Genomic DNA, 16,045 nt, shown 5'->3' with positions numbered 1-16,045 from the left:
ATCTGTATGGCCTGGAGCCTCGAGAATTAACTGAGGTTTCCTTTAATGTCAAATATACAGATCATTTTTTTAAAAATTGAGATATAATTCACATATTATAAGATTCACCTTTTCAAAGTGTACAACTCAGTGGTTCTTAGTATATCTACAAGGTTGTGCAACCAAAACCAACCAGAACATTTTGAGAAATGTCTATTCAAATTCTTTCCCCATTTTTTAATTGGGATGTCTTTTTGTGTCTGTTATTTTTTGTACTCTACAAATAGAGTAGAAAAAATAACTCTATTTGTCAGATACGAAATCTGCTATTCTAGCTTTCTTCTGTATCATACTTTTTGCCTAGTATATTTTTCTCCACTGTTTCTATTCCTATTTTTAATGACTTTCTCTTTTCCTTTGCCTCTCATAGACAAACTTCTTGGATTTTTAAACATCAATCTGAGAGCCACTGTCTTTAAATTTTTATGTAATTATAAAGAAAAGCAAAGCCAGAGCCTTGTCCTCTAGGACCCCATCATTTAACAGAAAAGATAAACGTGTACAGTTACAGTACCAGCTGTGAAACTGCCAGACTAAAGGCCTGTCAGGTTGGTGAAAGCATATGACGATCCCTGAGATCTCAGGGCTTTGTCGAAAGCAGGCAGCTCCACACTTGCTTGATCACACAACCCTTTTATTAAAATGTCTAGAGCATGCACTATGTACCTATATGTAAATATATTCAAATTATTATATATATTCATTAGCTTTACATATATTTAGTAAGTTATATATATATATGCACTGCTGTACTAATTAAAGTCTCTTTATTACAGTACTGTGTAACTAGAGTCCCAGGAGTAGAAAAAACAAGGTAGAAAAGATATTTAAGGAAATAATAACCTATACTTCCCAAATTTGGTTAAAGACATCAACTTACAGATCCAAGGAACTCCAAGAGGATAAATACAAAGAACATACAGCTAGGCATATCATAGTCAAACTGCTAAACTCCAAAAACAAAGTGAAAATTTTAGTGAAATTGTGAAAGTGAAAAATCTTAAAGGCAGCTAGGGAAAACCAATATATTTCATACAAAGGAACACAGATATGCTAATTAAAGCTGACATCACCAGAAACAACAGAGGTAAGAAGACAATGGAACAAGATCTTTAAAATGTTGAAAAGTAAAAAAAGTATCAACCCAGAATTCTATACTCAGGAAAATATCCTTAAAAAGATGCGTGCAGACTTCTAGTTTCTAGTCCAGCATGTAAGAAGTTTGGAGGCTGCTACTCCATCCTAACAACAAATAAAACGCTGAACAAACTGAAAAATCAACACCTCTTCTTAGATGTACAAGAGAAGTAAGGTCAAAGGGCAAACTGCTACCCCCAAAATTGGAGAGACCAACAGACAAATACAGAAAATCACAACTTATGAGGGCAGAAACCCACGAGCACAAACCTCCACAGGAACCAGGGCTGATGTAGGGAAACCTGAACTGTAATTGATGAATTGCTGGAGGCTCAGTGTGGACAAGTTTTGAGATTAAAAACTTCAGGGGGATCCAGTCATTGGGGGTCTCCACACTTTAGTGAGTTTTATTTCTTGGAGTTCTACTAGGTTCTCACAGTGATTATTAGAGAAAAATCCTCTGATGCTTTTAGCAGGGGAAGAAGAAAAGGAACCATTTTGAAATATGCCAGAGTATTCTCTTTTTCTTAACAAAGTTGGCCCTCAGAAGAAACTATTTAATCAAAGCCTAACCTGCTGGGGTTTTATCAGAGATCAGAGTCTCACTGACCTAGAAAAGGGAAATATGCAATGCCAGCCCACTCTACCCATCCTGTCCTATCTAAAGGGAGTTGGGAGGCGTTAAGAAGCAAACATGAAGCTCACAGTCCAGAGGCACAGGCTCACTAAAAGACTGAAACCTAATCATAGGACTACAGAATGCTTTTCCTCCCCTACGCCTTACCAACACATTACTAAAGGCCTATTTATAGGAGTTCCTTTTACCCAGTCTATCATATGCCTGGCTATCAAGATAAAATTATAAGACATACTAAAGGGCAAAAAATACAGTTTGAAGAGCAGAGCAAGCATCAAAAGCAGACTCAGATAGTGCAAGAATGTTGGAATTATCAGACCTGGAATTCAAAATAACTACGATTAATAGGCTATATTCATGCTCTACTGGATACGGCAGACAGCACAGAAGAAGAGATGGGCAATGTAGGCAGAGATAGATATCCTAAGAAAGAACCAAAAAAGAAATACTAGAAATCAAAAACCTTGTAAGAGAAACAAAGAATGTCTTTGATGGGCTTATTAGTAGACTGGACATGGCTGAGGAAAGAATCTCTGAGCTTGAGGATATCTCAATAGAAAGCTCTAAAATTGAAAAGCAAACAGAAAAAAGACTGGAAGAAAAACAGAACAGAATATCCATGGACTGTGGGACAACTACAAAAGGTGTAACATGTGTGTAATGGGAATACCAGGAAGAGAAGAAAGAGAGGAAGGAACAGAAGAAATATTTGAAACAATAATTACTGAGAATTTCCCTAAATTAATGTCAGACACCAAACTACAGATCCAGGAAGCTCAGAGAACACCAAGTGGGATAAAAGCCAAAAAAAAACTATACCTAGGCATATTATTTTTAAAATATAGAAAATCAAAGAAAAAGAAAAAATCCTGAAAGAAGCCAGAGGAGAAAAACACCTTTCCTACAGATGAGCAAAGATAAGAATTACATCTGACTTCTCCTCAGAAATCACGCTAGCAAGAGGACAGTGGAGTGAAAGACAATGTGTTGAAAGAAAAAAAACAAACCTAGGGGCCAGCCCGGTGGTACAGAGGTTAAGTGTGCGTGCTCTGCTTCAGCAGTCCAAGGGTTTGCAGGTTCGGAACCCCGGGCGTGCACCGACGCACCGCTTGTCAAGCCATGCTGTGGCAGCATCCCATATAAAGCAGAGGAAGATGGACATGGATATTAACCCAGGGCCAGTCTACCTTGGCAAAAAGAGGACTGGCATCGGATGTTAGCTCAGGGCTGATCTTCCTCACAAAAAAAAAACCAACAAAAAAAACCTATAAACCTAGAACTCTATACCTATAAAATCATCCTTCAAAAGCAGAGAAAGAAGAACTTTCTCAGACAAAGTGGACTTAGATTAGTTGTAAATATATACTGCAAAATCTAGGGCAAATATTGAAAAAAGTAAAAACAAGTATAACTGATATGCTAGGAAGAGTAGCTGTATTAGCATCTGATAAAAGAGACCTTGAGACAAGGAATATTACCAGAATTAATAAAGGACACTGACATTTCATAATGATAAAAGGGTCAATACATCAGGAAGTCATAGCAATTATAAACATCTACATATGTGGCTTAATAAAAGAGCTTGTAGATACACAAAACATAAACTGATGCAACGAAAAGTAAACAAATTCACAGTCACTTTTGAAGATTTTAATGCCCCTTTCTCAGTAACTGATAGAACAACTAGTCATAAAACTCAGTAAGTATATAGAAGACCTGAATGGCACTATCAACTACCATGTCCTAATTGTCCTAAATGATATTATAGAATATTACATCCAACAACTACAGAATCCATCTTTTCAAGTGCATATGGAAGGGACAAGCCTGACAATGGTGCTGAGTCATAAAACAAGTCTCAATAAATTTCAAGATGGAAATCTTACATTGTGTTAGAAATCAGTTACAATATGACATCTAGAAAAGCTGCAGTAATCAAGATAATGTGGTTATTGACATAAGAATAGCCTTATCGGTGAATGGAACAGACTACAGAGTGTTCTGAAATAGACCCACACTTACATGGTCAAATGGTTTTTGATAAGGTACCAAAGCAATTCAATGGGGGAAAGGAACAAATGGTTCTAGAACAACTGGATATCCGTATGTTATACATAAATGAAGCTCAACCCCTACGTCAAGCCACATAAAAAAATTAGTTTGAGACAGATCACAGACCCAGACATAAAATCTAAAATTTCAAAGTTTATAGAAGAAAACACTGAGAATATCTTTGCCACCTCAGAGAAGGCAAACATTTCTTAAACACAGGAAACAATCATCATAAAAGAAAAAAATTCGTAAGTTGAATTTTATCAAAATAAAAACTTCCGTCATCAAAAGATACCATACAGGGGACAGCCCTGTGACCTAGTGGTTAAGTTCTGCATGCTCTGCTTCAGCAGCCTGGGTTCAGTTCCCGTGTGTGGACCTACACCACTCATTGGCAGCCATGCTGTGGCGGTGACCCACAAACAAAATAGAGGAAGACTGGCCCAGATGTTAGCTCAGGGTGAATCTTCCTTAGCAAAAACAACAACAACAACAAAAAAAAAACAAAACACCATACAAGCAAGTCACAGTCTGGGAGAAAATATTCACAAAATATGTCTGACAAAGGACTTGTATCCAGAATATATAAAGAGCTCCAAAACTCAGTAATAAAAAGACAAACAATCCAATAAAAAATGCACAAAAGATTTGAACAAAAACTTCAGAAGTTAGATGAATGAACAATGAGCACATGTAAAATTACCCCAACATCATCAGTCATCAGGGAAAATTAAAACTATAATGAGATACCATTACACAGAATATCTAAAATTAAAAAGACTGACAATATCAAATGCTGGTGAGGATATGGAGCAAGTGGAACTTTCATACATTACTGGTGGGAACGAAAAACCATTTTGGAAAAAGTTTTGACAGTTTCTTATTAAGTTCAACATATACCTGCTCTTTGACCCAGCAATTTCACTTCTGTGGATTTATCCATAAAAAATTAAACGTATGGGGCCGGCCCTGTAGCTTGGCGGTTAAGTGTGCGCGCTCCGCTACTGGCGGCCCAGGTTCAGATCCTGGGCGCGCACCGACGCACCGCTTCTCCGGCCGTGCTGAGGCCCTGTCCCACATACAGCAACTAGAAAGATGTGCAACTATGATGTACGGCTATCTGCTGGGGGGCTTTGGGGGAAAAAGGGGAGGAGGATTAGGCAGTGGATGTTAGTTCAGGGCCGGTCTTCCTCGGCAAAAAGAGGAGGATTAGCATGGATGTGAGCACAGGGCTGATCTTCCTCACAAAAAAAAAAAAAAAAAAAATTAAATGTATGCCCAGAAAAAGACTTATTTACAATTGGTCATAGCCAGCAACTACTGTATCAGCTAAGAGTGTTCACTGTATTAGATTATAGTCTAGAAAGACCTATCTTAACAGGTGTCTGAATATTCCTAAAATGTGTCATAAAAAGCTGAAGATTTTTAATAGCGCAAGACTTATGTTATTTGGTATATTAAACACATAGAAGTATGGTTAAGTACAGAATAATAATGCGTAATACTTTAATATGTTGCATTTAAATAATGTTGGCATAAGCTGATATGATTTATGAAATTACCGTTTTTCTTCCCCCTAAATTTTTAAAATTTCCACTGAAAAAACAGAATGACTTGTTTAAAAAAAAAAGGTCACAGAAGCTTTACTCATAATAGTCTCAAACTGGAAACAACCCAAATGTTCATCAACAGGACAGCGGATTATGGGTAATTACAGTACATTCATACAATGGACTAGTACTCAGCAATAAAAATGGAACCAATTTCTAATAATCATAACATCATGGATGAATCTGATAGACATTATGCTAAGTAAAAGAAGTCAGGCACAAAAGAGTACGATTTCATTTTCACGAAGTTCTAGAACAGGCAAAACTAATCTAATGTAAAAATATCAGAATAGTGGTTACCCAGGGGCTGGAGCTGTCAACAGGGAAATTTCTTCAGATGGAAATGTTCTATATCTTGACAGGATGTGAGTTACATGAGGTTAACTATTGTCAAAGGTATATAAACAAGATTTGTACCTTTTGAAATATGTAAATTTTCCCTTAAAAAAAAAAAAACACTCAAATAGGGTACCAATAGGAAAATTCTGGTAATATAAATCTTTATTTTGTGAGGAAGATCAGCCCTGAGCTAACAACCATGCTAATCCCCCTCTTTTTGCTGACAAAGACCGGCTCTGAGCTAATATCTACTGCCAGTCCTCCTCCCTTTTCTCCCCAAAGCCCAGTAGATAGTTGTATGTCATAGTTGCACATCCTTCTAGTTGCTGTATGTGGGATGCGGCCTCAGCATGGCCAGAGAAGCAGTGCATCGGTGCGCGCCTCAGATCCAAACCCGGGCCGCCAGTAGCGGAGCGCGCGCACTTAACCGCTAAGCCATGGGGCCGGCCCTGGTAATATAAATCTGAATTTCCTTACCTGAAAGGATTACCCCAAAGTAGTCTATCCAAAGTTCTACTATTTCCTAACATCTAGACAAAGTCTAGATGCACCAAACTGGTGCAGAACAAATAAAAATGATCACAAATCTCCAAATCAAGAATATAACACTTATTTTAGACAACTACAGGAATTTAAACTATCTAGGAGATATCAACTACCCACTCCCTGTCATTTTCCTAGGTCAGAGAGGGCAGTGTAGACGAGAGAAATTCCAACACATTGAAGGCCACAAAGACAACAGACAACACTGAGTTTCTACTTCGAGGTATTTACTTTGAAAAATGCTGAAATGTATAAACAGAGACGTGTACAAATACATACAGGGTGTTCTTTGCCCCATGGTTTGCTATAGGAAAAAAACCCCTAGAAATTTTCCATTTCTAATTTCATTAATAGGGCAATTAAATAAACGATGGCCTGTCTTTATACTATGGAAACACAGCAGTTAAAAGAATGACATAGATTTATATATACTGACAGGGAAAGATCTCCAAGACAAACTGTTAAACGAAAAAAAGTCACAATTACAATATATATAGTATAATTTCATTCATGTAGCACATCCATAGTTAAACTAATATTTTATTTAAATATTTTAAATAAATATTTAAAAATTTTTATATATATAAAATTTTAAAACTAAAACAGCATTGACTTCAATCTCTGGACTATTCATGTTAAAAAGAAACAGTCTTAAAATAGAACTCTGCTAAAAAGAGTTCAAGTTTTTTAAAAAGCAAGAAACTGAACAAACAACTCTTCTTACTGGAAATAAGTGGTGCTTCCATATTAGAGCTTTATACTTCCAGACAGAAAAGGAATGAAACTATGTTTACCCGTCTGCTTGAGATATTACTCCTGGCTCAGTAACTTATCTGAAGACTAAGTATTTAGTTTAAAAAAATCTTACATATATAAATATTTTATAGTTCCCTAAGTGTTTTTATATACATCACACCTCATTTTATCCTAACCGCTCTGTGAGGGAGGAAAAATAACCCATAAAACCCTAAGAAATCATTGAAGAGACTTCTAATGCTCATCCACATCCGAGTTTGCATCTCTTTCAGACACAGGAGAATTACACTTTGCTGCCCTGTTTTGCAGTTGGACCTTCTGACTAGTTCTAGCTAAAGGGATGTGGGGGGCATGATCATCATTTCTGAGCCAGAGCAATTTATTTGCTGGGCAAGACCCTCCAGCTCTACTCTTCTCTTGCTGTGTGAACCCTAAAAGCATTGTGCTAAGTTTACGGAGATAACACGGTGTGACATGACTACCTAGAGCAGAAGAACCCTCCACTCATCACCCCACTGATCTGAAATGGTCACACAGTCTGAGTAATAAATATATTTTAGGTATTTAAAGTCTCTGAGATTGCAGGGTTATTTGTTATTTTTAGCATAACCTCATCTATCATTACTGACAGAGTTTAAAAAACAATTAAACCTGAGCAAAATCGTTTGATAGTTTATGATAAAGCATCATAAAGTACTACCTGGAAACATAAGCTAAGAATATTTCCAATTGATGGCAGTATAACTCCCCAATTCCCAACTTCTGGTTATCTATAACATTCAAGGAATAAGTTTTTAAATGTTAAAAAAGAATGTTCTCAATTTAACTATACAAAGAAAACAATGGAACTAAACCTAACTTCTCTACATCTAACTGAAGTGTTATACTTAAATTAAAATGTAAACCATACACTAAAGTATGTTTCACATTCTACTCATCTTTTACTTTTTTTTTCTTGAGGAAGATTGGCCCCGCGCTAACATCTGTTACCAATCTTCCTCTTTTTCTTTTTTCTCCCCAAAGCCCCAGTACATAGTTGTAGAGTTATAGCTCTTCTATGTGGGACATCGCCTCAGTATGGTTTGATGAGCAGTGAGTAGGTCCGTGCCCAGGAACTGAACTCTGGGCTGCCGAAGCAGAAGGCTCAAACTTAATTGCTTATATCCCTGGGCTGGCCCGTTTTGCTTTTCTCAATGGTTACGAAACGCCAAAATATACAGTTATAATAAAAATCAACACTAAGATTACTGCCTCTAATAACAACCATCTTTATTTAGACAATAACAAGTGCTAAGTTTGACCACACTTTTTCCTAACAGAGAACTAAGTACAGATAAATATCATAAAAATTAGCCCACTCTCTGAAAACACAGATAGCTTTTTCTGACATTCCAGAGGCTTCAGCAAGATAATTTATGACCTAGATAATTTTAGAAACTATGAACAAATAACTCTCTACAGAAAAACTAACCTAATTCCCTTCACAAATCCCTGAGTACTCACATAAAAGGCTATTCAACAGCTTTTTTTCTAGTTAAAGAAAACCTCCACTCTACAGATGTAAGTTACCTTTATCTTGAAGGGTCTAGTTTAGAAACTCCCCAAGAATTCCAATAACCATATTTCATCTTTCCAGTGTTAGACTCCATGTCATTTTACCAGGGCACTGGGTTTCACGAGAACACCTACTTTTAACGTGAAACATACATCCCCAAGACACCAGCATGGCCATTTACTAAGAGTTTACTACATACGAAGTGCTGAAGAAAGCACCACACAAAGAATCTCATTTACCTTCTCAACAACTATGTAATAAAAGAATTTGGCTGGCCTTTCTCCTGGGGTTCTTGGAGGTAATCTCTAAATCCTTGGAATTTCCCATGTGATAGGAGTGTCTTTGTTATTCATACTGCCCCCCCCACTTGATAGTTTATGCTAATGAGATGACTCAGTGGGGGGTGGGGCTTTCAGCCACATAAAATTAGCCCAACCTCTGGGAATGGAAGTGGGGCTGGATATTGTGTCATGTGGGCAATGATTCAATCAATCATGCCTATATAATGAAACCCCGATAAAAACTCTGGACACCAAAGCTTGGGTGAGCTTCCCTGGTTGGCAACGCTCTGTGTGTACTGCATTAATGCGCCAGGAGGATAACAGGTCCCTGTGGACAAAAGAAGCCTTGCATTCGGAAATCTTGCCCTATGTATCTCTCTCTTTGGCTGGTTTTGATTTGCATCCTTTTGCTCTGATAAAACTGTAATCAGAGGCATAGCATTTTCCTGAGGTCTGTGAGTCATTTTAGTGAATTATCCAACCTAAGGTAGTCTGTAGAGATGCCTGAAATTTGTAGCCAGCTGATCAGAATTGAGGGTGGCTCTAGGGATCCCCACATTTACAGCTGTATCTTGGACAGTCTTGTGGAGGACTGTGCCCTTAACCTTAATCTGGAGTTGGGCCAACTTCAGGTAACAACAAAATTGAGAAATATCCTTTAAGAGTCTGGCCCAAACTTGGGCCCTAGTGGGCCCTTTATATATTAAATTCCTCTTCCCTACCTCAGGCTACTTGTCTGTCCAAGTGCAGGTCACCAGATAGTACTTTCTTTCTTCCATAGTTCAGGGAAGTGGCCAATCTGCCTCTTCTTTCTGGCTGCCACAGCCTATCCTCTTCTTTCTCGTTTCTTCTCCCCATAGGCTGGGTAAAAGACAGATTTTCCAATCTTTCCAGTCATACCCATAGCAGTTCCTCCCCTACCCTGCCTCGCTGCCTCCAACTAGCACATTACCTCCTTTTCATTTTCTAACAGTTTTTACTACTGGTCACTAAAAGGAAATGAATGCATGCAACCTTTGACCCAGAAATTCTACTTCTAGGAATGTATCCTGTGGATATACTTCTACATGTGCACAAAGACACAAATGAAGACATTAAATGCAGTATTATTTATAATACCAGAAACAACCTAAATATCTATGAATAGAAGGCTCGTATGTAAAGGATAGAACATTCACACAATAGAATAATAATCAGCCATTAAAAAAGATAAGACAAAGTCAGTTCTCTCTCTCTATAATGTTACATAACAATCTCAAGGATAAATTTTAAATGAAAGAAGCAAGGTGAGAACAGTTTCTGTGGTATGCTAGTGTTTACTGAAAAAAGTATAAATGTTGCATATGCATAGAATATCCGGAAGAATACACAAAACACTAATAACAGTGGTCACTTCTGGATAAGGGAACAGGGGAATTATGGGATGAGGAGGGGAGGGTATTTTTCATAGCATACACTTTTGTACTTTTGAAAGATATAACCAAATGCATGTTTTGCCTATTAGATTAGTTTTTTCAAGTCAATTTTTAAAAAGCAGTTGGTAAGGCGGTTCTTTGTGTTCTCTGTCCTTGATAAATGTCCCTTGGGACTCTCTTTAGATGATGTCATGAAAATGAAAATTCTCTCCTCACACCATGAGGCATTTCCTCCTACCCATGGTGTCTTTCTTTTCACTGAATATATAAATTCTGTAAATATTCAGTTAGAATATCCAGAATAGGTATGAACGGATTAACCTATACCTCCAGATTCTAGTGAAATAAATTTATATCCCAGAGAAACTCCAGACTGACATATCCAAGCTCAAACTCCACCACATGTAATACAGGAAAAATCTACTGAGATCGTCTCTGACTCGGTTTCAACACAAATCCTTTAGGCACACTTAATCCTCAAATACAGGCAAATAGCTTTTCAGTGCACCATTTTCATTGAGGAAATAAATATATTCTTCCTCCCGCCATCCCACCTCCCCTCTTCCAAACTCCCAAAAGCCTATTCCACGATCACTGCTGAAAACAAGATTCTTCTTACTTCCTCTTCTTCTAGTAACGGAAGATCCCAAGACTCTGTCAATCTAATCAAGGTCTCCCTATAAAGCATTCAAACTTGCACCCAACCTCTTCTCCTCTGGGATGGACCCACACACAGACTCACATGGGATTCCTGGGACTAACAAAATTCCTGAATACTGTTACCTATGGTTCAAAGATAAAATGAGATGGCAATAAGTTCACAAGACAGATTAATGTACTGTGTACCTGTAGCACCAGCTGCCCTATTAATTACCTGGTTGGGTACAAGAGTGAATATCTGAAGTTGTATTCAGAATAGGAAGGATTTCCGGTACATAATCTTGAGTAACATCCTAGAAAGTAGCTGGTTTACAATAAATACAATATTGCCACTGGACAAGTATGGAAATATGCAACAAATAAGAATACCCAAGCAATTTAACTAAAGAAGGAAGAGCAAAATAGCATCTACAAACTGTCCTCTGTACTCTTAACAATGTAACAGACATTTGCTCAACAAATACTTGCTGAGCACCTAATACGTATGAGGCACTATTACATGTGCCAAACATTTGCAAGTTGGAAACAGTAGCTTATAGACCAGTCTAACTGGGGATACTGAGGGAGAAAAGGTTCAGGCCAAGTCACAATTCTGAGTCACCAAAAGCTCTTTCTCCAGCCCAAAGATGATTTTTATTTAATATTCTTTGCATGTACTTTGTGGTACAGAAGACAGTATTTGCAACGCAACTTGATTTTTCGCCTGGTAACCAGAGTGCTACTGTGTAGTAGTTCTCAAATTTCCAAGTTTCAGGGACCAGCAGAATAACAACAACAAAAAAAGGCTGCTAATTTTTTTTTCTAAGAACATTAAAAAACAAAACAGAACTACCTAACTAATTGTCTTTGTTTCATATACTAATATTTTAACAACAAGGGACAGCTCTCAGAATTTAGGAACTAAACAAATTTAGCTACAAGAAAAATTCAGTATGTTTTTCCCAATTATTTCCTCATTTTACTGAGTATGACTGAAAAATTCATAAGAGACCAATATTTGAGAATCAAAGAAAGGTAAAATGAAAAAGACAGGGACTTTAGAGTCAGAGCACCCTGGTTTCAATTTTTATGACTGCAGGTAAGTCACTTAACAACTCTGAGCCTCAGTTTCCTCAGAGATATTATCTCAGAGGTTTATATAGAAGGATCAAACATGATTACATATAAAGAGCTTAGCATTAAGTCTGGCGCCTAGAAGGTGCTCAACAAACATAAGCGACTTTCACTGTTAAAATAAATTTTGGGACTCCCACTCTGGTTATGACAGAATAACTGGTACTGAACTAGCCCTCCCACTGTACACAACCATAAAACCAGATGAATACATGAGGCAACTATTTCCAGGCATTGAACAGGCAGCACCAGATTGCAATAACTAAGAGAAGGGAAATTCATGAGGTGAGCCCCATGACGGCCCTGCCTCTCACCAAGGGGGTAAATTCCCACCTATGGCACCACAGGTAGGGTCTAAGCAGAGCAGGAAGGTCCTGCTGAGCTTGGATCAGAGTTTGGGGCAGGTAAAACAGCTGGAAGCTGTGGGTCAGGGCACCAGAAGGGTGGACTGTGTGCAGGATGGGAGGGGCTGGGAAGGGGCAGAAGTCTATGTGGGGGTCGCCAGTGAATCAGTTCTTGGCTGAGTGTTGCGCTGCAGATGCACAGGGCGACACTCTCCAAGTTTTCTGGAGAGTGGCTGCTATGAAATTGAGAGTGCCACAGAGATACCTGAAGTGTGGCAAGCAGTGCTAGAGGACTCTGGAGTTCCGGTAAGGCAGATATCCAACTGAGCTACCAGACAGGCCAGGACTTGGATTAAAGACTGTGCATCTTAAAGTAAGACTTCTGCCCCAACAAGGGGTGGAAGGAAGGCCATCATGGCCCAACACAGGGTGTGGAGCTCAAATGGGATAAGAAGGGCAATTACACAGAGCTGGGTGTTAGTGGCAACAGCAGTACAAGAATGGTTGCATACAGGGGAATGATCAAACAAGTAAATACTTTAAGATAATGAGAATCAGGTCCGTCAGAGAAAGGAATTACAAATATACGAAGGGAGAAAATGAGAAAGAATCCTGTGGTGTTGGATTGGAACTGCAGAGATCATTGTAAATGCACAGTTTTCGATGTCTCTTTCAATAGGAATCGAGAGAGATAACAGAATACAGATCCACTGAGAGGGCGTGGGATTAGTGACCTAGCAACAAGGACACCTACTACCTTAATTCTAAACACTAATCTTTACTAAAAAGGAAACCAAGCTCCTTGGAGAAACAGTTGATTTCAGGGCTAGGGGAGGGAAAAGTCCAAGATGTGCCCAAAACATCTTGTGTCAGAAAGAAAAAGGAAGTGCTCAAAGAATGATGGGGACATAAAAAAGAACAGCTTGAAGGGCCTCCACTGGTCAAATCTACAACAATTTGAGCGCATGAATAATAGGACTCCATGAATACATACTAATATAAATAAATGAATAAATTGAACATTTGATAAGAAACAAGATATTTAACAGTCTCAAAGTACCTCCCCACAAAATACTTATTGATTACAGAGAGAAAAAGAGCAATTTTACAATGGAGAAGTCTTGCAGACATCCCCTTAAACAAGTGATCAAAGTTAACATCATCAGTTATTTTTTTTTTAAAGATTTTATTTATTTATTTATTTCCCCCCCAAAGCCCCAGTAGATAGTTGTATGTCATAGCTGCACATCCTTCTAGTTGCTGTATGTGGGACGCGGCCTCAGCATGGCCGGAGAAGCAGTGCGTAGGTGCACGCTCAGGATCCGAACCCGGGCCACAAGTAGCGGAGCGTGCGCACTTAACCGCTAAGCCACGGGGCCGTCCCACATCATCAGATATTGAACAAATCAAAATCATATGCTACTGGATAGGGTACAATGAGAATATGTGATTTTTGTGATATTTCTGTGAAAGATGCAACCTGACTCTAATCACGAAGTGTATCAGACAAACCCAAATTGACAGACGTTTACAAAATAACTGGCCAGTAATCTTCAAAAGTGTCAAGTTCACGCAAGTCAAAGAAAAACCGAGGAAACATTCCAGATTGAAGATTAAAAGACACGACATACAAAAGCATGCTTTGGAACAGGATCCTTTTTACAAAGAACATTACTAGAACAACTGGATCTCGATTTCCTCATCTGTAAATCATTGAGGTTAAACTAGATCTATTGCTCTAAACATCAATAAAGGACTCAAAGAGGTTTTTGTAAAGACAAACAAAAAACTAGATCGAACAGTCTTTGATAAAAAGATCTCTCTTGGTATTCTAACAGAGGCCTTAACCAAAATTAAGCTTATAATAAATTTAAGTCTTACAGGAGAAAGTCTTATGGAAAAAAATGTTACACAATGCCTCTATCAACAGTACATTCACACAATGGAATATTACCTAGCTATATCAGCTGATATGGACAGATGTCAATATTTTGTTAAATAGAGAAAGGAAAATTTAGCCCAGTATACATAACGTATCCCCTTTCATATGTACGTTTAAGATAGCCATATATATGGGCCTATATAGGCATAGAAAATTTTTGGAACGATAGAGAAGAAAATGTTAACAATGATTAGTTCTGAGAAATAGGAATAGACAGCCATAAAGGAGACAGGGCACTTTCCTCTCCATCTTCTACCCTTGTATATCCAATTCTCAACAAGAAATTTTTTTTTTTTTTTTTTTTTTATAATTTTATTTTTTCCCCCAAAGCCCCAGTAGATAGTTGTCGTAGCTGCACATCCTTCTAGTTGCTGTATGTGGGATGCGGCCTCAGCATGGCCGGAGAAGCGGTGCCTCGGTGCACGCCCGGGATCCGAACCCGGGCCGCCAGTAGCGGAGCACACGCACTTAACCGCTAAGCCATGGGGCCGGCCCTCAACAAGAAATTTTTAAAAAAAGTAAAGTCATGCTAGTAGCAATAGTACATATAGCCCCCAGATCACGATTTCTAACTACCATTTCCAACGAAGAGGAAACTCCCCGCAGAAATAGCTGATTCCACGCATCAGTCAGAGAAGTACAAAGGGAACTGTGGACATCTTGTGCCAGAAAGCAAAAAAGCACTCAAAAACTAACGAAGGCGTGTGAAAAAGATAAAGAAGCTAGTGTGATGGGGCTCTCACCTGGTAAATGTGGGATAATCTGAACATTAAAAAGAATCACTATAACTAAAAAACTATCAAGAAAAGCAAGGAAGTGATTAATACAAGAGTCAAGGTAGCAGTTAATTATGGGGGAGGAAGAAAGCACACAGTGGGTTTCTGGGATGCTGGTGATGTTCTATTTCTTGACCTGGAAAATAATAACAGGTATGTTTGTTTTGTAATTATTTTAAACCATATATATTTGTTGTGTAGACTTTAATATATATATTTCATAATTTAAAACAAAAATATAAGATTTCCAGAAAAAAACGTGTCAAGTAAAAACAAGAGCCTTTTAGAAAGAAAATTACAATACTTTACCTGCAAGAGTATGTAGGTTCTCCTACTTTAAAAACACGACCACAAAGATGAGAAGGTTTGTTTGCTTGTTCAAGTTTTGGAAATCCAAACTCAGAATCTTCACCACAAATGTACCATTCCATTGGTCCCAACAAAACATGCTGTGCCACCATGTCTTCTTTCTGTGGACAAGGGTTGGGACTCCTGCAGTAGATTTTGGGTACATAGTGGGCTAAATGCTGGTATACTTCTCTAGTGAGGTCAGTTGCTTGCAGCCATTTCTTTAAAAAAAGAAAAAAGAAAAAATAGTTTTAAACAATGTCAATAAGCTTCTAATTTGAATAAACCTACTCTATTTTCTTTTAGGTACAAAAATAATGATAAAAGAGTCTTAAAAATTATTTTGTTGACCACACTCATCACTGTACATCTTCTTTCCAAAAAGGGTAAAATTCATTTAGAACCTTATTAAAATGCCAAGTATGTAGAATTCTACTTTAAGTGAAAGTAAAGTTAAAGTGAAATGAGACCCTCTCCTCAAAATGACTTATATAGGCA

The 16,045-nt window shown here is 37.9% G+C and overlaps 1 protein-coding gene across 6 annotated transcripts in view; it reads right to left on the bottom strand.

Annotated features, from left to right (window-relative positions):
• The window catches only part of UBR2 (ubiquitin protein ligase E3 component n-recognin 2), a 114,559-nt gene that overhangs the window by 89,631 nt on the left and 8,883 nt on the right, over window positions 1-16,045 (bottom strand). For 4 of the 6 annotated variants that reach the window (XR_015554133.1, XM_004424146.3, XM_014782707.2 and 1 more), the window contains exon 2: window positions 15,509-15,768. Coding sequence is in view for 3 of the 6 variants with exons in the window: in XM_004424146.3 (XP_004424203.1) it covers window positions 15,509-15,768 (260 nt within the window). In the remaining 3 variants the exon portion in view is untranslated. Of the gene's footprint in view, window positions 1-15,508; window positions 15,769-16,045 lie in introns of those variants that run through there. The other 2 variants (XM_087438600.1, XM_087438601.1) reach the window with 2 other exon arrangements.

The sequence above is a fragment of the Ceratotherium simum genome, chromosome 13, assembly GCF_057802395.1.
Source record: "Ceratotherium simum simum isolate JZ-2026a chromosome 13, ASM5780239v1, whole genome shotgun sequence".
NCBI lineage: Eukaryota > Metazoa > Chordata > Mammalia > Perissodactyla > Rhinocerotidae > Ceratotherium > Ceratotherium simum.
The sequence above is the reverse complement of the archived record's forward strand: the minus strand, read 5'-3'. Positions and strand labels throughout refer to the sequence as shown.